Raw genomic sequence first — 25,553 nt, 5'->3', positions numbered from 1 at the left:
GCTGACGTCACGCCCCAGGAGAGGCAGTTGGCGAGGGGCGGGGGCGGTTTCCATGCGCAGCCGGCAGGGGGAGCCCCCGGGAGCTAATGGCGGATGCCTTCGGCCTGGTCCTGCAGGAGGCGCTGGCCGGGGCCGACATGGCCCCTGAAGCCCCCAAGGCGCGCTAGTCTGGCGGGATGAAGAGGAGTCGCAGTGTCCTGTCGGTGGCCCGGACCGGTGACGAGGTGCGAGGTGCGGGGCCAGGGCTGGGGGCGGGGCTTGGGCTGCGACGGGAGGTAGGGAGCCCTCTAGAGACCAAGACTGACTGCTCACTAAGCCTGGCTTCACTTCCCCCCAGGCAGCAAGGAGTCTTGTCCCCTTGTGCCTCAGTTTACTTCCTTGACTTCAATATTCTCCTGCTGCCCAAATTAAGGGCTCTCAGCCCAGGGATAGAAGGCAGGGTCTTCCAAGGGGCTTTCCAAATAGGGAGAGGATTGTAGGGTGGAGGGGAGGGTGCTGGGGGTGAGGCCTTGAGGGTCTCAGATATGAGGAGAGGGGGCCACAGACGTTTAGGCCAAGAGGGGGCTTCCTGGACGTGGAGGGTGGTGATGTGTTAGAGGGGTTTCACAGTGAAGGGCAGAGTACAGGCATGAGGGCCCAGAGCCCTGGCCATCCAGTGGTTAAGAATCCATGTTTCCACTGCAGGGGGCACGGGTTCGATCCCTGGTCAGGGAACTAAGATCCGGCATGCCGCGTGGTGCGCCCACACACACACACACAAAAAAAAAAAAAAAAAAAAGAGAGAGGAAAAAAGGGAGTCCCACAAAAATTATGGCTGAGAATGGGCACCCTTCAGATGTAAGAGCTGAGAAGGGACCCTCTGTGGGAGGGATTAGTGAGTGGCTAAGACGTGAGAGGGGCACAGGAGCCTATATCCCCATCGGCCACTATCTCAGATGGTTAGGGAGGGACGTTACTGCAGGGAGGGACTCAGAGCTGCCTGACCAGGCTGCACCCCTACCCTGCCCTTGTCACACCTCAGAGGCCGCGAGATACCCCCGAGCCCGGCCGAGCCAACATGCTCGGGGCTGCCCTCCGACGCCCTCGCCGACGCCTCTCCATGGGCCCAGGCCTGGGCTGGGCTGAGCCTGAGCCCTTGGACACTGGGGTCCCTCTGCCACCACGGCCCACCACGCTGCCACTGCTGATCCCCCCGCGGATTTCCATCACCAAAGCTGACAGGTAGGCAGGAGGTGGACCAGGCTGGGAGGTGGGGTGGAGGAACAGGGCCACCTGGGCTAAGTCCAGCCACCAACCCTGTCCCATGCTCTAGGCTCCTGGCTCCCTGTGTTTTGCAAAAGCAGCTGAAACTTCTCCTGGAGCCTGGTGGGTCAGGTTGTGACATAACCCCGCCCCCGCAAGAGGCACCTCTTGCAGCCTGTAGGAACCCCTTCTTCCATTTTGCAGCTGCCTGAGTCAGCAAGGGGCAGGATTTCGAAAAGGGTTTCAACCCTCCAGTCCCCAACGATGCTCCCATAACCAGAGAGCTGGGACAGGCTAGGGAGTGAGCCTCCCACCAATCCGCTGTGCACCTCTATTTCCCTTTCTGAGAGGATGCAGTTTCTTCAAGGCCTTAAAAGGAGATGGTGGGACCCTGGAGGAGATCTGGACTGGCATCTTTCTTTCTCCTGAGCTCAGCTTCACACTGCACTTCCTTTGATCTTTCTCATCTGGGGCCCTCGGAGGGCACTTCAACCCCCATCTTGGCCCAAGGATGAATTTGAAAGCCAGACAGCTGCCACTGTTCCCTGCAGCCTCAATCTCCCCACCCACCCCTTTGTCTACTCAGTTGGAGGGCTCCAGGGTCTCTGCTTGGGTCATGGTACAATGGTTCAACTCCAAATGGGGGAGGAAGTGACTGTCATTCCCCTCTCCAGTGGTCTAATGTACCCCCCCCCCAAAAAAAAGAAAATTCCTCTAGCCTCTACCTAGTTCAGGCCACAGATCCAACTACAAGCTCTGGCCCACTGCCTTGGGCTTTCCTTTTTGTGCAGCCCCATTTGTGACCTGACCCCACCCTCAACCCCACCCTGTGTTACCCCCACCAAGAGCTTTGACAAGACTACAGCAACCCCCCGCCCCCCGCCAAGAATTTGGTCCAGCCCAAGACCCTCAAGTGATCTGGGGAGGACTTCCAGCCCTTACCGATCCCCTAGAAGCCTTTTTGAGTATGCACCTGTGGGGAGGGTCCCTGAGAGAAGTTGGGGGACAGTTCTGGCCTCTGGGACATCCAGCCGCTGCTAATGGGAGGGCGTTTCTGGCTCTGCGTTCGCCCACGCCTGGAGCCCCCTCTGGCGGGGAGAAAAGAGGCTGTGAGGGTTGGAGACGGGCTTTGTTGTTTTTTTTTTTTCCAATAAGAACAGTGCGGAGGGAGGGCGGTGGCAGACGGCAAGGCTTGCCCGGGGGGAGCCCTTGAGGGGGGCGCGCGGGGGCGGGGCCTGGTTGCGCGTACTTGCACCCAAGCTGGTTAATCCGAGCGCGCAACGGCCGGGGGCGGGCCACTGGTGTGTGTGCTCTGCCCCCCGCCCGGCAGCCACCGACACCAGTGCTCGGCCTGGGTCGGGGCGGGGGAAAGGGAGGGCGCTCGGATTCCGCTAGCTCTCTGCTCGCTCGCGCTCAGCGCGGCGCTGGGGGAGGCGGGAGCGTGAGTCACGGCGACTCCCGATTTAGGTGCCGGAAGGGGGGCTCTGCCGGCGGGGGCAGCGGGGAGGAGGCGCGGCTGTTTACTCGCCTGAAAAGGGCACGGGGATGCGTCCCGCGGCTGCCCGGGACCTGCCTCAGTTTACCTGCTGCAGAAGCGCTTTAGAAGGAGCAGCGATACACAGAGCGGTGGGCGGGCAGTCGGGGTATCAGAGCCAGGGTGTCCTCCTGGAGCCACACAGAAGGGACACACCCCAGTAACACCTCAGAGTGGCCCCAGGCCGGCCACACACACACACCAACACACATGGACTCCCTCAGACACCACAAACAACAGAGGCTGAATCGAGTGCACAGCTCCGCGGACCCACCACAGTACACACCCAATCGCGGGGGAACACAAGCACAGACCCCAGGCCACCAGAACAGACCGTGTAAGAGGCACACACCCTCCAAACAGGCAGCACACGTGCACACACTTCCTTCAGCCTCAGACACGCAGATACACGCACAGCGAAATCCAGGTAAACAGGCAGACCGCAGCAGCCAACCACGTGCGCACACACACTTCTAGCAGACACCGAAAACACACATCCCTCGGAAGAGGCCACGTGCGCGCACATCCCGCCCCGGACACACACCATCACCGTCCTCCGACCCACCAACAGGAGATTCCCCGAACACCGTCGCCGCCCGCTGCAGGGACCGCATCCGTGTTACCGGGACCACTTCCCACAAGCTCCCCCTGGCCAGGGGTAGCGAAGAGGACAAGCCAGCACTGGGCTCCGCCCCCACCATGATGGACGGACTGACTGACACACCGGCAACCAGTCGGGTGTCTCCTTCACGAGCGGATTAACCGTTTAACTCCTTCGTGGCCGTGTGCGCCGCGGCTAAGGCAGGGCGCTCTGGAGAGAGCTGAGTTCCGGCGCCCCCTCCCCGCCGGGAGCGGGGCTCTGCGTGGGCGGGAAGGGCCCCCCTCCTCGGGTGGCTGCCCCCCACTGGCCCGGACGGAGGAGGAGGGGGGCGGCGCTGACAGCCGCGGCGGGCGTGGGGCGGGGAGAGGCGGGACGGGGCGGGGGAGCCGGGGCTGCCTCAGAGCGGGACGCCGAGCGCGGAGAGCGCTGCCCCGCATCAAGCAGAGCGCCAGGCGCTGACAGGAAGCCTCCGCGCCCGGCCCGGGGGCGATCGGCCCGTAGCGCCCCCGGGTCTCTCCCCGGGGCGCCATGGCCCCACCGAGGCCAGGAGCACTTGCGGGGCCCCGGGCGCGTCAGCTCGCGCGCAGCTGAACGGGGTGCAGCTTGGAGAGGCCGGGGCCCCCTGGTGTGCAGGTGGGGGCCGGGGCCATGGAGCCCCCGGCCGTCCCCTCAGAGAGGAGCCTATCTCTGTCTCTGCCAGGGCCCCGGGATGGCCAGGCCACCCTGAAGCCGCCCCCCCAGCACCTGTGGCGGCAGCCGCGGACCCCCATCCGTATCCAGCAGCGCGGCTACTCGGATAGCGCTGAGCGCGCCGAGCCCGAGCGGCCGCCACACCGGCCCATAGAGCGCGCCGACGCCGTGGACACCGGCGACCGGCCCGGCTTGCGCACGTCCCGCATGTCCTGGCCCTCGTCCTTTCACGGCACCGGCACCGGCAGCGGCAGCGCGGGCGGAGGCAGTTGCAGGCGGTAAGACTCCGCGGCGGACGCGCGCGGAGCGGATAGGCGCGCAGAGAGGACGCAACTCGCCCCGCTGACCGCGGGGGGGCGCTGTGATGCGGGTGGGATCAGTGTGACTGACGGGGCTGGGGGGAGGAGTTCTACTGCGGGGGCGTCTGGGACCTGACCCCCGGTGGTGCACTGTACCCGAGACTTCCTACTGAAGATGGAAGATGATCCTGAGATCGATTTATGGGGGCGCCATGCTGCGTGTGCTATTAACGGGGTCTTGGTTGAGGGTTGCAGCTTTAGGGGTCTGTAGCCTTCGTCGGTGACAGTGCAGGACAGTGACTAGGCTGGGTGCCACTTGACGGGGCTAGATTCCCTGTGTTTGGGGATGGCCTAGGGGTCAGTCTGTAGGGGGTGCCTGCTAGAAGCACAATGCTTCCTGCAGGCTGGGGTGCTCCCAGGGTCCTTCTAGAGTGGGGAGGACTGTATTGGGAGCGGGATTCATGGACTTGCCCTGCAGCTGGGGTCAGTAATCTAAAGAGGGCCTCTTGGGGGAGCCCTGTGTTGGGGGCCTGTGTGCTATGTCAGAGCCCCCGCTCAGGGCAGGAGTGTTAGGGTTCAGTAGCTGCCCAGAGGGAGAGAACAGTGTTCAGGGGGTGCACAGTCCCACCACAGGGTGAGGGAGACCCTGGCTCCCTAGGTAACAGTGTTAATGATGAAGTGTGAGTTGGGTACCCTCTCATTGACCTGAGTTTGCTCCAGCTGTTGGGGATGGCCAGCTGTGGCTGCCTTGGCTGCATGCTCTGTCTGGGGTTCTGGGGTCCTATGATTGTGAAAGCATAACTGTGTGTGTGTCCAGGAGAGTATAGTTAGTGACATGTTGACTGTGTGCTCCCAGGACAGTGATTGTGCCAGTGTGACTTGTGTGCTTCAGGGACATGGTGATTGTGACTGAACGACTGTGCTCCCAGGACTGTGACTAAGCGACTGTGTGCTTCTGGGACAGAGATTGTGACAGTGACACCGAGTGGTCCTGGGACACAGTGATTTTGCTGGGTGACTGAGTGTGCCCCCGGGGTGCTGTGACTGTGATGGGATGACTGTGTGTGCTACTGGAATACTATGATTGTGACAGCGTGGCTGTATGTGCTCCCAGGACATTGTGATTGTGTCCCTGACTGTAGGATGTGGTGACTGTCACAGAGTGACTGTGTGTGCTCCTAGGACAGTGATTGTGACAGCGTGTGTTTCTGGGATGCAGTGATGGTGGCACTGTGGTGTTATATTCCTGGGGACACTGTGATCGAGACACTGTGAAATGCTCTCTGCTGCTCGTGTGCCCCGTGTCTGAGAGCCGGTGCTCTCACTTTCGAGGCGTGCACCCAACTCCCTGACACGCTGTCCTCTAACCACCTAGTGTTCCGATGGGGTCTGACTTTGTGTCCTGGTGACATGTGTGACTGATGGCTTTGACTGAGTGCTTCGCCTGGCTCCCATGGGTGCCCCTCTACTTGGAACACCCCTGGGACAGTCAGATTCAGGCCTCCCCTGGAGTTCCTGAGGGAGGCCCTTCTAGGCTGGGACCCTCCTATTTTAGCTCTCTCTGGGGACCTCCAGCAGGCACCACAGCCTCCAGGTCACCCACCCACCTCCATTTGGGGCACTCCAGCACCCCTGCCCACCCCCAGGAAGCAAATGTCATGGATCCAGCACTCACAGCCTGCTGTTTCCCACAGGGAGCTGGAGAGAGGCTGAAGGAAAACAAAGCTAGAATCAACAGGAAATGCCAAGACCAGGGGCAGCGCACCAAACTGGCACAGGTCACTGTCCTGAGAGACCCAAGGGGGGGCGGGGTCCAATAGGAACTGGACATTAGTCCCTTTTTAGGCCCCAGGGACTCCCCCTACCCTGGTCTCTGTGGTGCTGACTCTCTGGGGACAGTAGCTGAGTGACAATCATTATCTTCGTGAGATCCATCTCATAATGGCTCACTCTTGGGCTCCATGCCGGGGACTTTTCCACACATCTTTAACCACTGGACTGCCAGTGAAGTCCCGCCTTCTCCTTCTTACCCAAGTTCACACAACCAGGAAATGGCAGAGCTGAGATTCCAACATAGGTCCCATCTGATGCCTGTGTGTCCTGGCACAAGTGTCTTGCCCTCTCTGAGCCCCAGTTTTCCCATCGGTAACGTGAGGCTGTTGTTGTCACTGCCCTGTGGGGGTCATTTCGAGAGTTCTGTGAGATTGGGGATGTGTGTAAAGGACTTCACACAGCGAGTGCTTGGTAGTCACTCAGGGACCCGAATTTGGGAGAGGAGGTGGGCCCTCCGTAGACCCTGCTCCTGTAGGGTGGGAAGGAAAAACAGGAACCTCAACCACATCCCCGCAGGGGCTCAGGTTTCTGTTTCACTGTGGGCCTGCATAGCCTCCAGTGGCTGTGGCCGGAGGGAGGGCACTGGTACCAGCATCCTCCCCCCACCCCCAGGCAGAAGGAGGAAGGAGAAACTGAAAGGCCTGTCATGGGAACTCACTCCTTAGGAATGAGCATTCTGCCAGCCCAGTTCTCCAGAAAGGGCGCACACACAGGGGGTTCCAGTGCTATCCACGTTAGAGTTCATGCAGCCACCAGAAAGGGGATCCAGAGAGCCCTCCAGACTTGAATCACAGGAACCTCCAAAGAGAGGGCACTGCCCCCCCGCCACGTCTGAGACGGCATCTGAACCCCCCTCCAGACCTGGGGATGTAAGAGCGTGCGCTCCCGGCTCCCTGTGGGGCTGAGTCACGGCACCGCCACGATCTGTCAAAAGGCAGATGGAGATGGAGGAAGAGAAGGACTCTGGTGGTGAGGTGGGGAGACTTGCCTGAACTGGGGGGCGAGGCCAACGTACCGACCCCTTTTGAACCCCCAGACACTCCCCACCGAGGGAGGCTCTGCCTGGGCCCAGGAGGACGTGGATACAGCCGGACTGGGGTCTCTCTCTGACCCGTGGTCTCCACTGGGGTCTTCGCCTCCCCCAGTCCCTGGCGCTCCCACATCCCTGCGTGTGTATCGGGAGTAGGTCTCTCCTCGCGCCCCTCCCTCCGCACGCCCTCTGCTGGGTGACAAGAAAGGCACAGGCTGAGTGTGCGCTCGGAGTCCGGACCTGCCTCCGGAACTCTCGTCCCCAAGCAAAGTCGCCGCCGCCGTCACTGCCGCGGCGCCCCGTATTATTACTTCATGTTTATTGAGCGTTCCGGACATCGGGCGCCAGGCCGGCCGACCGCAGGCTGCGGGTGAGGTCTTCGCCCACCCGGGGTTGGTACCAGGCCGCTACCTCCATCCTCCACCTTCAGCCGAGCGTGGTGGAGACGGCCGCCTGGCGGATGGAGAGGAACTTGGCGGAAAAGTTGAGGACGCGGAGTTCCCGTCTCGCCTCCGCGCGCACTTGCCCAAGCCAATGCCCATGGCCAGGGCCTCCCAACACCAACCTGCGTTTTAACTCCCGGCATCTTTGGCTTTCCATTCCTGCCGAGGAAACCGAGACACAAGTGATTTGCCTAAGGGCACACAGCGAGGAAGGAAGGGCAGAATTGTAGTTAAAAACCAGGTCTCCTCGACTCCAGACCAGTGGGTGAGATTCAGATTGTAGCCCTGTCCGCTGAGTCGCTGTGTGACCTGGGGCCAGCATCATGCCTCTCTGGGCCTCAGTTTCCTGATCAGTAAAGCCGGGCTGAATAAGATCTGCCCACCCCCCGGGCTGCGGTAAGGCTGAGATAGCCGACATTGGGGCTGGGCAGCGAGAAGCTGTTGTTTTGAGAACTGCACTTCCTCAAAATGCACTTCCTCAGCAGAGCGAAAGGGGGCGTCCCCCAAACCACAAACCCGGGTTCTGGCTGCCAGGGTGCCCCGTCTTTCAGCAGTAACAGATGGACTGCAAGCTCCTCTGAGTTGCAGGAAACTAGGGCTTTGGGCCTGGGAGAACTGCAGATCGGCAGGGTGAGGGCAGAGTTTTGGGGGGCATCTGAGCCCACTGTTTTCACTCCTGAGTAAGAGCCCAAATCCAGCCTTTGCCCTTGACTTGCTGTGTGACCTTGGGAAAGGAATTCACCTGTCTGAGCCTCAGTTTCTCATCTGCAACAGAGCCATTCATTCCAAAAACATTGATTGAGTGGGACTTCCCTGGCAGTCCAGTGGTTAAGACAGTGGTTAAGACCCGGCGTTTCCACTGCAGGGGGCGTGGGTTCGATCCCTGGTTGGGGAACTAAGATCCTGCATGCCCTACATCGCGGCCAAAAAAATCCAGAAATAAAAAACAAAACAAAAAACATTGATTGAACATCTTCGAGCTGTGGTGAAGACTGAAATGGACCCAGTTCCCGCCATCCTGGAGTTCTCAGACTAGTGAGTGAGGAAGAAATAAGGAAAGGCATTCAATAATTTTAGATGGTGACGCATGGGATGTGAAGAAAAGAGGGACCTTGAGGTCAGGGAATGCCTCTCTGAGGAGGTGACATTTGAGGAGAGACCTAAATGAAGTGAGAGAAGATGCTATGTGGGTGTCTGAAGGATGAGGTTGACAAGCAGAGGGAATAGCAGGTGCAGAGGTTCTGAGGTGGGAGCCTGTCTCATATGTTGGAGGAAAAGCAGGGAGGCAAGTGTGACTGGGACAGAGTGAGCAAGGGGTGCTGGAAGGAAATGGGGCATGGAGGTGATGGGGCAGCTCATGTAGGGCCTTGTAGATCATGGTCAGGGCTGGCTTTAGACCTCAGTTTATATCTGACTTCAGGGGGCCGGAAGGAAACTGAACCGTGAAGGCCCTTTGGGCCAGAATTCCAGTCTCGGAAGTCAGACAACTCAACTCGTAATCGAGAGAATTCCCTGGTGGTCCAGTGGTTAGGACTCGGCGCTCTCACTGCCGGGATTCAATCCCTGGTTGAGGAATTAAGATCCTGCAGGCCACGTGTCACGGAAAAAAATAATAATAATCAACTCATAATCGAGCTGTGCTCCTTCCAGGCTGAGTGACCCTGACCAAGTCACTTCCCTCTCTGGGCCTCAGCATCCCCATCTCTGAAATGGGTCTAGTATGAACCCTATTCCCAAAGTCTGATGTGAGGAATCAGCAAAACAATGCAGGGAACCCTGAGGGCAGGTAAATACAAATGCCCTTCCTTTCTGTTTGTACCTAGACTGAGGGGTACCGGTGGCCAGGGCATGGGTCTTAGTGGGTTTAGAGCAACAGTTCTCAACCAGGGGCAATTCTGCCCCCCAGGGAACATGTGGCAATGGCTGGAGACATTTTAGTCATCGTGACTGAGGGGGTGCTACTGGCATCTAGTGGGGAGGAGCCAGGGATTCTGCCACTGCTACTATCTCACAGGACTGCCCCCCAGAACAAAGGATCATCTGGTGCTAAATGTCAATGGTGCCAAGGTTGGGAAGCCCTGCATTCCCAACAAGGCGACATCACCTCCAATGGGGTGAAATTTGGTTCTTGGGATGGAGGTGTGAAAAAAAGCTTACTTTTATGTATAAAGCCCAGATAAACACCCAGTACATAAATGGATATACAGCATATCTGTGGCATTAACATTTCATGAAGGAGGCAACTTGGGGGTGGGTGGGGAAGGGAGCATCTAAAAAGGCACTCGGGGGGATTATCATGAAATAAAAGGAGACAACCACTGGTCTGGAGCCTGGCTCAGCCACTCATTGGCTCTGTGACCTTGAGCAGATTGTTTCTCTCCAAGACTCAGTTTTACCCATCTGTAAAATGGGACAATAATGTCACTTGATGGGCATTTTGTGAGAATTAAATGAGATCATAGCTAGAGGCGGTAAATGCACAGGAAGCATTCTGAAGGTTAGCTGCTATGTCATCTTTATCATCATCAACCATCATCTGTATCCTCTGTCTAGTGCATGGCTTGCACATTATAAGCTCTCCATAAATGTTTTGTCCAATAATAATAATCGTAACTAGATAGTTCTTTGGGCCATGAGTCCACCATCTTCTCGGTCTGCTGGCTTTCCGAATAAAGTCACTATTCCTTGCCCCAATAACTTAGCACTCAATTTATTGGCCTGTCGTGCGGCAAGCAGTACAAGCTTGGACTTGGTAACAAATTTTGGTGCAGCCAGCCAGGAGCCTTGCTGCTGTGGTTGGGGAATTTTCAGGTAAGGCCCTAGCAGCTGCTAGGACCACTTGTCCTGAGAATTAGTCCTAACATTCAGTGAAAAGTGTACAGACACTTTTCTGAGCCTTTTATGTGTCCATCCATGAGGTCTGTAGTGTTATTTTACCCATTTTACAGGTAGGGAAACTGAGGCTCAGTGAAATGAAGTGACTGGGTCAAGGTCAAATGAATAAGAAGCGCCGGAGGCCGGACTCAAGCCTAGGTCATCCAACTTTGGGCCCCTTGACATGGGAGCCAACAGGTAGAGAGGGAAAGATATTCACAGAGGCAATTTAGATTTAAAGTAGAGATTTGCCCCATTTTCTTATTTTAAACAAGTTTCTCCCCCTTCCCTAACCCCAGAGAGCTGTAGACAGGAGGGATAGGCTCTGGAATTATAACTAGCTAGCTGACTTTATTCAAGGATCTTCATCTCTCTGAGTCTCAGTTTCCCCATCTGTGAGAGGGGATAATATGCCCCCCACAAAGTCACAGTGGCTGGGCATGCAGAGTCACCACCACTGGACCCCACAGAAGTCAGTGCTGAGGGGAGGTTGGGTTCTTGGAGCCACCTCATGAGCTGTGGGGCCCCCAATTCTAAGAGGTGCCTCAGAGATGCTAAGTAGCGGGAGGACTGGGGGATTCTTAGGAGTGCCTAGGGGGCTGTGAGCACACTCCAGGCTTCTAGGGGTGTCTAAGACTTATAAGGCATGTCTCAGAGCCTGTGGGGGGCATTCTGGGGGTGCCCCAAGGATTGTGAGTACATCTTGGATTCTGGGGGTAGCCTCCTCCTGTGGAGGAATCTAGTTGTGCCCCTGGGATCTATGGGGGGGCACCCCAGGATTTTGGTGGCATCCCCATGGTTATGGGAATGTCCCCTGAGTCCTAAGGCACCCCTGAGGTAATGTTGGGTTCTCTGCACTTCTGGGGGCATCTCAGGAATGCTGTGGAACTACTAGGGGAGGGGATCTGAGGGATTGTGGAAGACTTCCTGAGGCCTCTAAGGGACCCTAGGATTTGGGGGGGCCCTCACGGAGATCTGTGGGAATGCTCTGTGGCTGTGGGGGATTCTTGGGGTGTTTGGAGGGTCTCCGCATGACTCAGAGATGGTGGGACTGCCCCAGGGGATTTGGCGGACATCTGAGGAAACATAGTGGTGGTCCTGGGATCTGAAGGGGTTTCTCGTGGACTCTCAGAGCACCTCTGGCATTTGTGGGTGCATCCTGGGATTGTTGGGGTGCCCCTGGAGTCTGTGGGCATGTTTCAGTAACAATGAGGGGACATCTGGGGAGCTGTGAGAGTGTCCGGTGTCTATGGGAGCCTCTCAGAGCACCTTTGGGTTTTGTGGGGGAACCCATGGATTTGGGGGGTACCTCTGGGTTGTGTGAGGACAGCTCAGGGGTAGTAGGGGCACTCCTTAGGGTTGTGGAGATCTAAGTCTGAGGGACTCTGGGGATGACCCTGAGGTCTGTAGTACCTCTCAACATCGTGGAGGCTGTGTGTGTGAGAGCACCCCAGAGATCTGGGGGCATTCCAGGTGTTTGTAGAGATGCTTCCGGCGATTGTGAGGACGGCAGAGGGACTGCTGGGGGCCCCTGGCGTCTGTGGGGTGTCCTCACCGCGGCGCGTGGGGGCCCCGGCCCGCCCCGCCCCAGGGGCGGCCCCAGCGCGTAGCCGGAAGGGCCGAGGCGGCCGGGAGGGGAGGGGCCCGTGGGCCCGCGGGTAGGGCGGCCGGCCTGTGTGGGCCGCGCGGGGCGGGCGGCGCTGTTCCCCAGCGCCCGCCGAGGCTGGGCCGCCCTGCGGCCCCCCCACCCGCGCCTTGCGCCGAAGTCATGGCGCGGCCGCGCGGCCTGGGCCGCATACCCGAACTGCAGCTGGAGGCCTTCCCGGCGGCGGCAGCGGCGGCCACCGAGGACGAGGCGTTCCTGCGCGAGCCCCCGGCCCCGCGCGCGCCCCGCCGCCCGCGTTCGCCACCTTCCTCGCCTGTCTTCTTTGCCAGCCCGTCCCCAACTTTCCGCAGGCGCCTTCGGCTTCTGCGTGGCTTTCAGGATTTCGGTCGCCTGGCGTGGGCCGGGTAAGTGCGCGCTGGTGGCTGTGGGTTCGAGTACCCCCTGGCCATCAGGCGCGCGCCAGGGTCTGGGGTTCATAGCTGGCTCTGTCAGCCTCACTTTTTTTCTTCCGTCACAGGGCAGCGATAAAAATCAAGTCTGCTCGCCAGGGTTGCTGTGGAGACATCTGATAAGGCATGCAGTAGGCGCTCAATAAACGCTATGTTCCTCCCACTTCCTGTGCAGACCTGAAGCTGCGGTCAGGCTTTGGGGGAGTGAAGCCAACCTGCCATCCAGGGTGATGTGGGGACGTGTGTTCAGTTGTGTTATCCTTAGTCCACAGGCCTGTGAAATGGGGCCAGCGCTGCCCTCTGGGGGTTGCCTTGCCAGGAGGCACTGGAATATTACCGCGTGCACCGAGCAAGGAGGGCAAATGGAAGTTCCCTTCCTGGCCAGACCCGGGGTGGGCCGCGGGGGCGGGCAGCTTGGGGGTGAGGAGCGTGGAGGCCACATCCGGTCTGGCTTTCCAGTGTCCGTTTATCTTGGAAACGGAGGTTGGCGGCCCGGAGGTAGGCACGGGCTGGCTTCGGGGGCTTCTCCGGAGCCCGGAGAGGTCCTCTGGTTGCCCTTCTCCTCGATACTCTCCGCGTGCACTTGTTTAGAACCTGAGTCCGGAGACACAGGCTGAGAGAGGGCACTGCAGGGACAGTACGCGGGCCCGCGTCCGGATTTGGGGACGAGATCGGGGCGGGAAGAGATAAGGAGGAGGGGTCGAGGCCCCTGGGAGGCCCGCGTGGGGTCGGGAAGAGTGTGTGTGTGGGGAAATCAGTGCCTGTCTCCGGTTTCTCTCGGTGTCGCTGTCTTCACCTCTGCCTCTGCTGTCTCTGTTACGCCGCCCCCACGCCCCCAACTCCACCTCCCCCGCATCCATCATCCCTCCCCCGGGTTTTTGTCACCGGACCCCGCACTGCGCCCGCTGGCAAGTCGTTCCCCCACGCAGGACGCACGGCGTTCGGAGACCTCCAGGGGGCCCAGCTCGACGTCAGGGAAGGGGTGGAAAAGGCGGGGCCAGGGGAGGGCTCGGAACCCGGGAAACCGGAGCCCGGGGCACCCTCCGAGGCCCGGGGGAAGGGAGGCAGGCGGGAAGTATGTGCAGAGTTCCGCAGGGCCCCCGCAGGAGGAGGCAGGCGCGGAGCCCGCCCAGGCGCTGCGGACGGGGGTGGGGGGGGTGGTGCCCGAACGCCCGGGGCCGTCCCTGGGGGCGGAGGGTCACCGGGAGGGCGGGTGTGGAGGCGGCGCCGGCGACGGCTGCAGACACCTAGGGCCTGGAGAGCAGTGCGCGCCACACCACCGTGCAGCCGTCCCCATGCGCGCCCCGACGGTGCTTGGCACTCATGCGCTCCAGTGCAGCACGCCGGGCCCGACCCCGGCCCCCTGCCCTGGCACTGCCCCCCGCGGGCCCTGAGTCCCTGGTCCACTTCTCCTTCAGCGACGAGGACACCTGTTGGTACCCTCCAGGCAGATTTGTCAGGTGGGTGGCCCCCGGCCAGTCCCTTCCTTTGCCACCGGAGGGCTCTGGCTGCTCTGTGTGTGTGTGTGTGTGTGTGTGTGTGTGTAGGGTGGGGGAGCATTCTGCCTTGCGGGGAGTCCCCAAAGTGGTTTACAGGGTCTGTCTGGTCTGGAGCCTCACCCCCTTCCCTGGCCCTAAACTGTCTGGATGCTGCTGAGGGCTTCCTGCAGGTGGTGCCCCCCAGAATGGGTGCTGGGTCCTGCCCCCTTCCTGCTTACCCAAGATGGGATCCCTTAACCCTCTTTGTGCCTCAAATCTGGGCTTCTGGCATTCACCGTAGCAGCAAATATGGGTGTCCTGCATCACCCAGGCTCCACTCCCGGGCTACTGGCCTCAAGCCACGTCCCTCCGGCCCTGCTCTGCTCAGTGCCTCCAGCCTTACCCTCCCTTCTTCCTTGCTGGGGCTGCCAGGATGAAAACCAAGCTGGGGTGGGGGTGGGGAGGAGGTTCCTGCTGGAACTCCTGGGGGGTATTTAGAATCAGCTGGACAGCGCTGAGGCAGAGAAGTGGTCTTTAGGTTCTCAGAATTCTCAGGGTGCTCCAGCCTTGTACCTGCTCCCCTGCACCAACCCCTTCAGACACCCAGACATGCACATGCTCTCCCACGTGGATACACGCACTCCACATATGCAGCTACACAGGACACAAACACAGACACACCCACACACAGGGTAATCGAGATCACCTGGTGTGTACTGTGCTAGGCATGGGTCTTCTGGCTGACGGGGCCAAAAAGAGAACCCCACAGGTGACCCATGGCCATGGTGACAAACACCGCAGAAACCCTGGTCTCACACAGCCTCGCGTACACTGCGCTGACCCCAGGTGCACACTGTCACTGCAACACACACCCAGGCCCGATTCCCACCTGCACATGGCCACACACAGCTTTCAACCTCATACCCACTGAGGAGTCAGGGCCCATGTGCAGCACACAGGTACCCTCTCCCAAGGTCATACAGACACAGACATAGATACACAGATACACACAGGCACCACCAACACCCAGACCCCGCTCACACACACACACATACAAATCCACACTATATGCACACAGGGGCTCCTGAGTGTGCACACACACCCCGACTCACACACACACAGACCCCCCTTGCACCCCCAGCCCCACAAACTGCCGTGTCACCTGGCACCCTGCACCCTCCTGGCAGACACACACCAGCGCCCGCCCCCAACCTCCGTGTGACCTTCACAAAGCAAATGCCAGGCCTTTCCATGAAGCCTGCTTGGCACCTCCTACAAGGCAGTCAGGTGGAGTGGGGCAGGGAGCCCAGGGAGATGCCAGGCCTGCCTGGGGGAGACGGACACCCAGTGATTTCCTGGGCAGCCTTGTAGCCCGGCTGCCCTGGTTCAAATCCTGGCTTTACCACTAGCCAAGTTACTCATCCCGTTTGTGCCTCAGTTTCCTTCTCTGGAAAATGGGGCATCAGTACACACCCAGGGATAGCAGAGTGCCTAGCATGTGACCGTCAGTAGCAGCTGGCTACTCTCATTGTTACGATCTTTACCAACTGGGATGTGTCCCCTTTCCTGGCCACCCCCACTCCCCTGCTTGTTTCTTTCCCAGAACTCTCTGAAGCCTGGATCTGCCCCTAGGCTGCACAGCCCTGCAGAGGCCCAATCTGATGCTCTGGGAGCCCAGGTGGGCAGGCCTCGGGGCCCCAGAGGGGTGGAGGCAGGTAGCAGCTTCAACTGAGAATGCCATCAAGTGGTCAGCCTGTCCAAAGGGGAGCCTTGGGCAAGTCGTTTCCTTTGTGATGAAGTGTCTGGGTGTGTGGCTGTGATGTCAGGGCCTGTCGGCTGCCCTTGACTCTGATTTGTGGCTTCAGGTCCCATTGGGACATTGCTGGAACAGCCTCCAGCCTGACTTTGGCCACGCTGAGCAGTGGCATGTCAGGGAGGGGTGAGTTCCCACAGCTCTGGGGTTTGGTTCTGAGGGGTAGCTGAGACCCCACCCCCATACACACACAGACACACACACACACACAAACAAAGACACACACTCAGGCTGCAGTTCAACAGGCCCGATTCTCCTCTGCCCTTCCACAGCCCAGGGGACATTTGCTCCTGGAAGCACAAACAGCAGGGCCCCAGGGAGCCTCCTCTTCCCATCCCGGCCTCTGGGCTCCTGCTTACGTGAGCTGAGTCCCCTGGGGCTGCAGGATCTGCCCGCAAGGCTAGTCGGGCGCCCTCTGGACTTGGGTCTCACCTTCCCCCAACGAACTGTGGCTTCAGTTCCTGGGGCGGGGTTGAGGTCCTCAGTATGGAACTATGTTCCTCTCCCCTCCACAGGGGCACTCAGCAGAGCCAAAACGCCCAGGCTGGGCCTTGGGAGACAGGACATGGTTCGCAGGCAGCAAAGCCACCAAGCCCTCGCTGCTTCTCTGCACCTCCGCCTCCTCGTTGACCCAGGACGTTAACAGAACCCAACTCACAGAGTTAGTGGGAGACCTCATTGGGTTCACGTGTACAAAGCACTTTGATGGTGCTAGGCACACAACAGATACTGAATAAATATCTTATTATTATTACTATAAGCTTAAAGGATCTAACCTGGCACCCAGTACACAGCAGGTGCTTAATAAATGGGCATTATCATCAAAGGCCCAAGCTCATGATCTAAGAGTATTTTCATTCCTGAGCGTGGTTTTTTTTTTTGGCTGCATTTGGTCCTCGTTGCTGCGTGCGGGCTTTCTCTCTAGTTGCGGCGAGCGGGGGCTACTCTTCGTTGCAGTGCAGGGGCTTCTCACTGTGGTGGCTTCTCTTGTTATGGAGCACAAGCTCTAGGCGCGCAGGCTCAGTAGTTGTGGCGCACGGGCTTAGTTGCTCCATGGCATGTGGTATCTTCGCGGACCAGGGCTCGAACCCGTGTTCCCTGCATTGGCAGGCGGATTCTTAACCACTGCGCCACCAGGGAAGTCCCTGAGTGTTTTGTGTTTTTTTAAAATTTACTTTAAAAAATTAACATAAAGTAAAATTCACCTTGTTTTTGGCTGTGCTGCAGCTTGTGGGATCTTAGTTCTGCGACCAGGGATCAAACCAGGGCCCTGGCAGTGTAAGCACAGAGTCCTAACCACTGGACTGCCAGGGAATTCCCAAAATTCAGCCTTTTTAGTATATATTGCATAAGGGTTTCTTTTAAATTGTGTAAAATATGCATAATAAAATTTACCATTTTAACTTGAGTGTACAATTCAGTCATTAAGTACAACCACATTGTTCTGCAACCATCACCACCATCCATTTCCAGGATTTTTTCATCTTCCTAAGCTGAAACTCTGTCCCCATTAAACACTAACTCCCCATTCCCACTCCCTCAGCCCCTGGCACCCACCATTCTACTTTCTGTTTCTATGAATTTGACTCCTCTAGGGACCTCATGTAAGTGGAATTGTACAATATTTGTCCTTTTGTGTCTGGCGTATTTCATTTAGCGTAATGTTTTCAAGGTTCATTCATGTTGAAACATGCAGAATTTCCTTTCTTTTTAAGGCTGAGTAATATTTTATTGTATATATATACCACATTTTCTTTATTCACCCATTAATGGGCATTTGAGTTGTTTCTACCTTTTGGCTGTTGTAAATAATGCCGCTAGGAACATTGGTGTACAGGTATCTGTTGGAGTCCTGCCATTCAGTTCCTTGGGGTGTACATACTGAGGAGTTAGCTTTGCTGGATCACGTGGTAATTCTGTACTTAAGTTTTTGAGGAGCTGCCAAACTCTTTTCCGCACTGGCTTCACCATTTTGTATTCCCACCAGCAGCGCACAAGTATTCTGATTCCTCCACGTGCTCCCCAACACTTGTTATTTTCCTTTTTTTTTTTTTTTTTTTTTTTTAATAATAGCTATCCTGATGGGTATGCAGTGGTATCTCATTGGGATTTCTTTTTTTTTTTTTTTTTCCTTCTGCGGTACGCAGGCCTCTCACTGTTGTGGCCTCTCCCGTTGCGGAGCACAGGCTCCGGACGCGCAGGCTCAGCGGCCATGGCTCACGGGCCCAGCCGCTCCGCGGCATGTGGGATCTTCCCGGACCGGGGCACGAACCCGTGTCCCCTGCATCGGCAGGCAGACTCTCAATCACTGCGCCACGAGGGAAGCCCCGGGATTTCTTTTTATATAAGTTTATTTATATTTGGCTGCGTTGGGTCGTCGTTGCTGCACGCGGGCTTTCTCTAGTTGTGGTGATCGGGGGCTACTCTTCATTGCAGTGCGTGGGCTTCTCATTGTGGTGGCTTCTCTTAGTGTGCAGCATGGGTTCTAGGTGCGTAGGCTTCAGTAGTTATGGCATGCGGGCTCACTAGTTGTGGCTCGCGGGCTCTAGAGCGCAGGCTCAGTAGTTGTGGCACACGGGCTTAGTTGCTCCGTGGCATGTGGGATCTTCCCGGACCAGGGATCAAACCCGTGTCCCCTGCACTGGCAGGCGGATTCTTAACCACTGCGCCATCAGGGAAGTCCCTCTCATTGGGGTTTTGATTTGCATTTCCCTAATGACCAGTGGTGTTGAGCATCTTCTCATGTTTATTGTCCATCTGTATATCTTCTGTGAAGAAATGTTTATTTAAGTGCTTTTCCCACTCTTTTTTTTTTTTTTTTTTTTTTGCCACGCACGTGGCTTGTGGGATCTTAGTTCCGCAACGAGGGATCAAACCCAGGCCCTCAGCAGTGAGAGCACGGAGTTCTAACCACTGGACCACCAGGGAATTCCCTCCCACTTTTTAATTGGGTTGTTTGTTTTGTTGTTGTTGTTGTTGTTGAGTTTTAGGAGTTCTTTATATAGTCTAGAACATTAATCCCTTGTCAAATATGAGATTTGCAAAAACGTTCTCCCGGGACTTCCCTCGTGGTCCAGTGGTTAAGACTCCACGCTTCCACTGCAGGGTGCGCAGGTTCAATCCCTGGTCGGGGAACTAAGATCCTGCATGCCCCGTGGTGCGGGCAAAAACAAGCAAACAAACAAACAAAAAAAACTATTTAAAAAAATGTTCTCCTGGGGCTTCCCTGGTGGCGCAGTGGTTGAGAGTCCGCCTGCCGATGCAGGGGACACGGGTTCGTGCCCCAGTCCGGGAAGAGACCACATGCCGTGGAGCGGCTGGGCCCGTGAGCCATGGCCGCTGAGCCTGCGCGTCCGGAGCCTGTGCTCCGCGGTGGGAGAGGCCACAACAGTGAGAGGCCCGCATACCGCAAAAAAAAAGAAATGTTCTCCCATTCTGTGGATTACCTTTTCACTCCCTGAATACTGTCTTTTTCTTTTTTTTAATTTATTTTTATTTATTCTTTCTTTTTTTTTTTGTTTTTTGGCTGCGTTGGGTCTTCATTGCTGTGCGCCAGCTTTCTCTAGTTGCGGTGAGCAGGGGCTACTCTTCGTTGCGGCGCAAGGGCTTCTCATTGCGGTGGCTTCTCTTGTTGCGGAGCTCAGGCTCTAGGTGTGCGGGCTTCAGTAGTTGTGGCACGCGGGCTCAGTAGTTGTGGCACACGGGCTTAGTTGCTCCAAGGCATGTGGGATCTTCCCGGACCAGGGCTCGAACCCGTGTTCCCTCTATTGGCAGGCGGATTCTTAACCACTGCACCACTAGGGAAGCCCCTGAGTAGTGTCTTTTGATGCACAAAGGCTTTTAACTTTGATGAACTCCAATTTATTCTTCTGTTGCCTGTACTTTTGATGTCATATCCAAGAAATCACTGCCAAATCCAATGTCATGAAGCTTCTAAGAGTTTTATAGTTTTAGCCCTCATGTTTAGGTCTTTGATCTAGTTGGGGTTAATTTTTGTATGTGGAGTAAGGTAAGGTTCCAACTTCATTCTTTTGTAAGAGGATAACCAGTTTTCCCAGCACCATTTGTTAAAAAGACTGTCCTTTCTCCATTGAATGGTCTTGTCTCCCTTGTTGAAAATGATTTGACCACATGTATGTGAGGGTTTATTTCTGGGCTTTCTATTCTATTCCATTGGTCTATACATCTGTCTTATACAGTACCACACTGTTTTGATTACTGTGCTTTGTAATAAGTTTTGAAATCAGGAAGTGTGAGTCCCCCAACTTTGTTCTTCTTTTCCAAGGTTGTTTTGGCTCTTCAGTTTCCTTGAGATTCCATATGAATGCTAGGATGGGTTTTTTTTTTCTACAAAGAACATTGTTGGGATTTTTAAATTTTTTTTTCATTTATTTATTTATTTATTGGCTGCATTGGGACTTCGTTGCTGCCCGCGGGCTTTCTTTAGTTGCAGCGAGTTGGGGCTACTCTTCATTGTGGTGTGCAGGCTTCTTATTGCGGTGGCTTCTTGTTGTGGAGCACGGGCTCTAGGTGCATGGGTTTCAATAGTTGTGGCGCTCAGGCTCAGTAGTTGTGGCGCATGGCCTTAGCTGCTCTGCGGCATGTGGGATCTTCCCAGACCAGAGATCGAACCTGTGTCCCCTGCATTGGCAGATGGATTCTTAACCACTGCATCACCCGGGAAGTCCTGAACATTGTTGCAATTTTGATAGGGATGGCATTGAATCTGTAGATTGCTTTGGGTAGTATGGACATCTTGACATTATTAAGTCTTCCAGTCCATGAATATGGTATGTCTTTCCATTTATTTGTGTTTTTAATTTCTTTCAGCAACATTTTGTAGTTTTCAGTATACAGAGGTTTTGCCTCCTTGGTTAAGTTTATTCCTAAGTATCTTAATCATTCTGATGCTATGGTAAGTGGAATTGTTTTCATAATATCCTTTTTAGTTTGTTCATTGTTAAGGGCATAGAAAAGCAACTGACTTTTGTGTGTTGATTTTATATCCTGCAACTTGGCTAAATTCATTTATTAGTTGTATGAGGTTTTTTTGTGTGTGTGTGTGGTATGTGGGCCTCTCACTGTTGTGGCCTCTCCCGTTGCGGAGCACAGGCTCCAGACGCGCAGGCTCAACAGCCATGGCTCACGGGCCCAGCCGCTCTGCGGCATGTGGTATCTTCCCGGACCGGGGCACGAACCCGTGTCCCCTGCTTCGGCGGGCGGACTCTCAACCACTGCGCCACCAGGGAAGCCCCAGTTGTATGAGTTTTGACACATGTAATCCCCACCACTGGCTTCTTTCTCTTAGCAAAATTCATTTGAGAGTCATCCAAGTTATTTTGTGTTTGAGTAGTTAAAAAGGAAACTGTTTCTTTCTACTTTCGCAGAAAACTTCTGACACAAAATGTGTTTGGTTTTTTCCCCACACCAACCCATTCTCCAATACTCTATGGACATTAACTGGGTGAACTACAGTTTAATTCAATTCTGACACTAACTGGAGTTCGTGCAGATCCCACAGGTTAAGGGCTCAGTCCCACAAGACCTCCCCCACTTCAGATGTCAGTCTCAAATCCAGGTTGTCACCTGTGCTTTTGGGCGACCAGCTATAAATCAGAGGTACCTACAGCCCCCTCCTCTGGTTCAATAATTTGCTAGAACGGTTCACAGAACTCAGGAAACCAGTTTACTTACTAGATTGCTGGGGGGTTTTTGGGTTTTTTTAATTTTTAAAAATTTATTTTTTGTATTCCTCTCCTGGTTTATTTTATTTTATTTATTTTTTTGTGGCACGCGGGCCTCTCACTGTTGTGGCCTCTCCCGTTGCGGAGCACAGGCTCCGGATGCACAGGCTCAGCGGCCATAGCTCACGGGCCCAGCCGCTCCGCAACATGTGGGATCTTCCTGGACTGGGGCACGAACCTGTGTCCCCTGCATCGGCAGGCGGACTCTCAACCACCGCGCCACCAGGGAAGCCCCTCCTGGTTTATTTTAAAAGATACAACTCAGGAACAGCCAGATGGAAGTGATACATAGAAAGAGGAATTGGGGGAGGGACTTGGAGCTTCCCCGGGTGTGCCACCTTCCCAGCACCTTGATATGTTCAGCAACCCAGCAGCTCTCCAAACCGTGTCATTTAGGGATTTTGATGGTGGCTTCATTATGTAGCCACGATTGACTAAACCATTGGCCATTCCACTGGTGATTAACTCAACCTCCAGTCCTGGTCCCTGAACTGGTCCAGCCTCTCTAATCACATGGTTGGCTCTCCTGGCAACCAGCCCCCATCCAGAGGCTGTCCAGGAGTCCCTAGCAGTCCGTCATCTCGTTAGCATACAAAAAGATACCTATTACTGTGGAGATTTCCAGGGTTTTAGGAACTGTGTACCAGGAAACCAAGGCTGAGGCCAAATATATATATTTATTCTTTCACAGTACTTATGATCCCCGACTTATGACAGTTCGACTTATGATTTCTCAACTTCATAATGATGTGAAAGCAATACGCATTCAGTAGAAACCGTACCTCAAATTTTGATATTTTCCTGGGTTAGTAACATGTGGTCTGATTCTCTCTTGTGATCCTGGGCAGCGGCAGCAAGCCGCAGCTCCCAGCCAGCCACGCGATCACGAGGGTAAACAATTGATACACTTACAACCATTCTAGACCCATACAACCGCTCTGTTTTTCAGTTTCAGTACAGTACTCCATAAATTACATGAGATATTCGGCACTTTATTATAAAATATGCTTTGTGTTAGATTATTTTGCCCAACCGTAGGCTCATGTAAGTGCTCTGAGCACGTTTCAGGTAGGCTAGGCTACACTGTGATGTAGGTAGTTTAGGTGTATTAAATGCATTTTCAGCTATCGATATTTTCAATTTATGGTGGGTTTATCAGGACATAACCCTGTCATAAGTCAAGGAAGATCTGTAGTTCATGTTTGTGTTTCTGAAATTGCTGAATAGTATTCCATGGCATGGCTCTGCTACAGTTTATCCATCCACCAGTTGACGCACACTTGATTTGGTTGTTTCTAGTTTTTGGTGACTATGAACAGAACTGCTCTAAACGTCAGTCAGCAGGTTTTTGAGTAGAAGTATGTTTTTATTTCTCTTGGGTAAATATATAGGAGTGGATTCGTTGGCTTGTACAATAAGCGTGTGTTTAATTTCATAAGAAACTGACCAAGTGTCTTCCAGAGTGGCTGTACCACTTTGCATTCCCATCAGCAATGAATGGGAGTTCCAGTTGCTCTGAATCCTTATCATCACTTGATATCGTTGTCAGTTTTCATTTGTTTAGCATCCTAGCAGGTGTGAAGTGATAGTCCATGGTTTTAATTTGCATTTCCCTAAGGAGGAATGATGTTTCCTGTGCTGATTTGCCATCTGTATATCTTCTTTGGTGAACTGACCATGCTTTTGCTCATTTTTTCACTGAGTTATTTGTCTTCTTATTATTGAGTTTTCAGAGTTCATCATGTACGCTGGCCACAAGTCCTTTGTCGGATATTTTCTCCCAGTCTATAGCTTGTCTTTTTATTCTCTTGACAGTGTCTTTTGCAGAGCAGTTTTCAGTGTTTTTAAAACGTTTTTTGAAGTTTGTTTTTAAAAGAAGTTGGAATTTTTGACTATTTAAAATTTCTGGTTTCTTTACTAAAATTGGAACATCTGGTTGGTCAGGGTCCCCAGCTCCACTCTGCTTTTTATGTTGGCCACCTGACCCCTGGAAACATTTGCTCTAAGTGGAGGAATGTGCTCTGATGGGGGTCAAGTCGGCAGAGGGCAGCAGTTAACATTTTGGTCTGAGGAATCACAAGACTTTGGTTTGAATTCTGACCCCACCATGACCTTGCTGTGTGACGCAGAGCCAATCATTCTCCTCTCTGAACCTTAGTTTCTTCATCTGTAAAATGGAGGCAATGAAGTCCTTCCCCATTCCCTCACCCCAGGACTGGCCCGGAAGAAAGGCCCAATATATGGAAATTGATATCACTGTCCTGGCCTAGGAGATTTCAGATTTATTTCTTGGCAGAGGGAACATTCAAATAAAATCTTAGGCTGACATTCAGTAGTAGGACCAGAAAGGGAGGGAGGGTTCTATTTCTTCCCCCTACCCCCTTGTACCCACCAAAGCATTGCCTGAAGTCGGCTGACCAGTCTACTAACCCCCTGACTTGAAGAGTAACAGACCAGAGGAGGCAGTGACCTTCTTGAAGTCACACAGCATGTCACAGGCACACAGCTCCCCACTCTCATCCTCAAATCTTCATACTGATTGCCTTGCTGAGTTCACTCCCCAGGTGGCATATATGAGGCTGATAGACTTATAGTTGCCAGTGTTTTCTGAGCTCTTTGTTAGGCACCATTCTGAGCGTTTTGCCTGTGTTGACACTGGTCACCTGGATGGCCTGAGGCAGATGGTGGTTGTCCCAATTTTGTAGATGAGGAAACTGAAATTCCATCTTTCACAGCCGGGAAGTGGCACAGCCAGCTTTTCCCTGACTCATCCTGAGGGTCTGTCTTGCCAGTGCCACCAGGCTGTGTCCTGTCTCTGTCATCTGTCTGTATTTCTGCTCAAGCCACACCAGTTTCCTTGCTGGTCCTCCAACAAAAACCAAATCCTGCCAGCGGGCGTTTGCACTTGCTGTTTCCTCACCCTGGAGTACTTTCTCCTACCTCCTGACCTGTGGCCTACACCTTCTCATCTTTCAGGACCTACTCCTGAAAGATATCCTGCAGATATCACTTCCTCAGAGAGGCCCGTCTCAACCATATCAGCTAAAATCACCTCTCCAGTCACCCACCTCATTTTTCTTTTTTCTGCGGTACACGGGCCTCTCACTGCTGTGGCCTCTCCCGCTGTGGAGCACAGGCTCCGGACGCGCAGGCTCAGCGGCCATGGCTCACGGGCCCAGCCGCTCTGCGGCATGTGGGATCCTCCCGGACCGGGGCGCGAACCCGTGTCCCCTGCATCGGCAGGCGGACTCTCAACCACTGCGCCACCAGGGAAGCCCTACCCACCTCATTTTAATTCTCTGCATGGCAGTCCATATATTCATTCATTCACTCGTACATTGATTCATGCGATTGACATCTCTTGGCCATCCACTGCATGTCAGGCCATGTTCTTGGCCTAAAGTATACAGTAGTGAACAAAGCAGACAAAAGTCCTTGCCCTGCAGAGCTTAGTTCTAGAAGGGAAGGCAAACAGTGAAGAGTAAAATATAGAATGTGTCAGGTAAGTAGTATTTATTTTAAGGAAGGGAAATGTGAAATATAAGGGCAGGAGTTGACATTTTAGATGGGTTGGTCAGGAGAGGCCTTCCTGAGGAGGCAACATTTGAGAAGGAGCCTGAAGGAAGTGAAGGAGGCGCCAATGGAGATCTGGGCAAAGGGATGTTCAAAGGCCCTGAGGCAGGAATGTATCTGGAATGTTAAGGAACAGTAAGACGGCCATCATGGCTGGAGCAGAGTACGTGAGGGGTAGACTGGGAGGTCGTGGGGCAGGGTCTGTGGGCACAGCGAGGACTTTGGCTTTTGCTTTGAGTGAGCTGGGAGCCATAGAAGGTTCTGAGAAGGGGAGCGATGTGACCTGACGCAGGTGTTCACAGCCTCCCTCTGGCTGCTGTAGGAGAGCAGACTGAGGGGCAAAG

At 54.9% G+C, this 25,553-nt stretch overlaps 1 protein-coding gene across 3 annotated transcripts in view; it reads left to right on the top strand.

Annotated features, from left to right (window-relative positions):
* The first annotated feature begins 3,926 nt into the window (after nucleotides 1-3,926).
* PDE4A (phosphodiesterase 4A) overlaps nucleotides 3,927-25,553 on the top strand; it is a 39,018-nt gene continuing 17,391 nt past the window's right edge. Inside the window, exon 1 of one of the 3 annotated variants that reach the window (XM_022557201.3) lies at nucleotides 3,927-4,345. In XM_022557201.3, coding sequence (XP_022412909.1) covers nucleotides 4,026-4,345 — 320 coding nt within the window. In that variant the 5' untranslated portion in view covers nucleotides 3,927-4,025. Of the gene's footprint in view, nucleotides 4,346-12,210; nucleotides 12,557-13,885; nucleotides 14,062-25,553 lie in introns of those variants that run through there. The other 2 variants (XM_022557202.3, XM_022557203.3) reach the window with 2 other exon arrangements.

The sequence above is a fragment of the Delphinapterus leucas genome, unplaced genomic scaffold (genome assembly GCF_059928025.1).
Source record: "Delphinapterus leucas isolate spDelLeu-1000000601 "Yukka" unplaced genomic scaffold, BTC_Dleu_Yukka2 spDelLeu_asBTCV2_sq25, whole genome shotgun sequence".
NCBI lineage: Eukaryota > Metazoa > Chordata > Mammalia > Artiodactyla > Monodontidae > Delphinapterus > Delphinapterus leucas.
The sequence above is the reverse complement of the archived record's forward strand: the minus strand, read 5'-3'. Positions and strand labels throughout refer to the sequence as shown.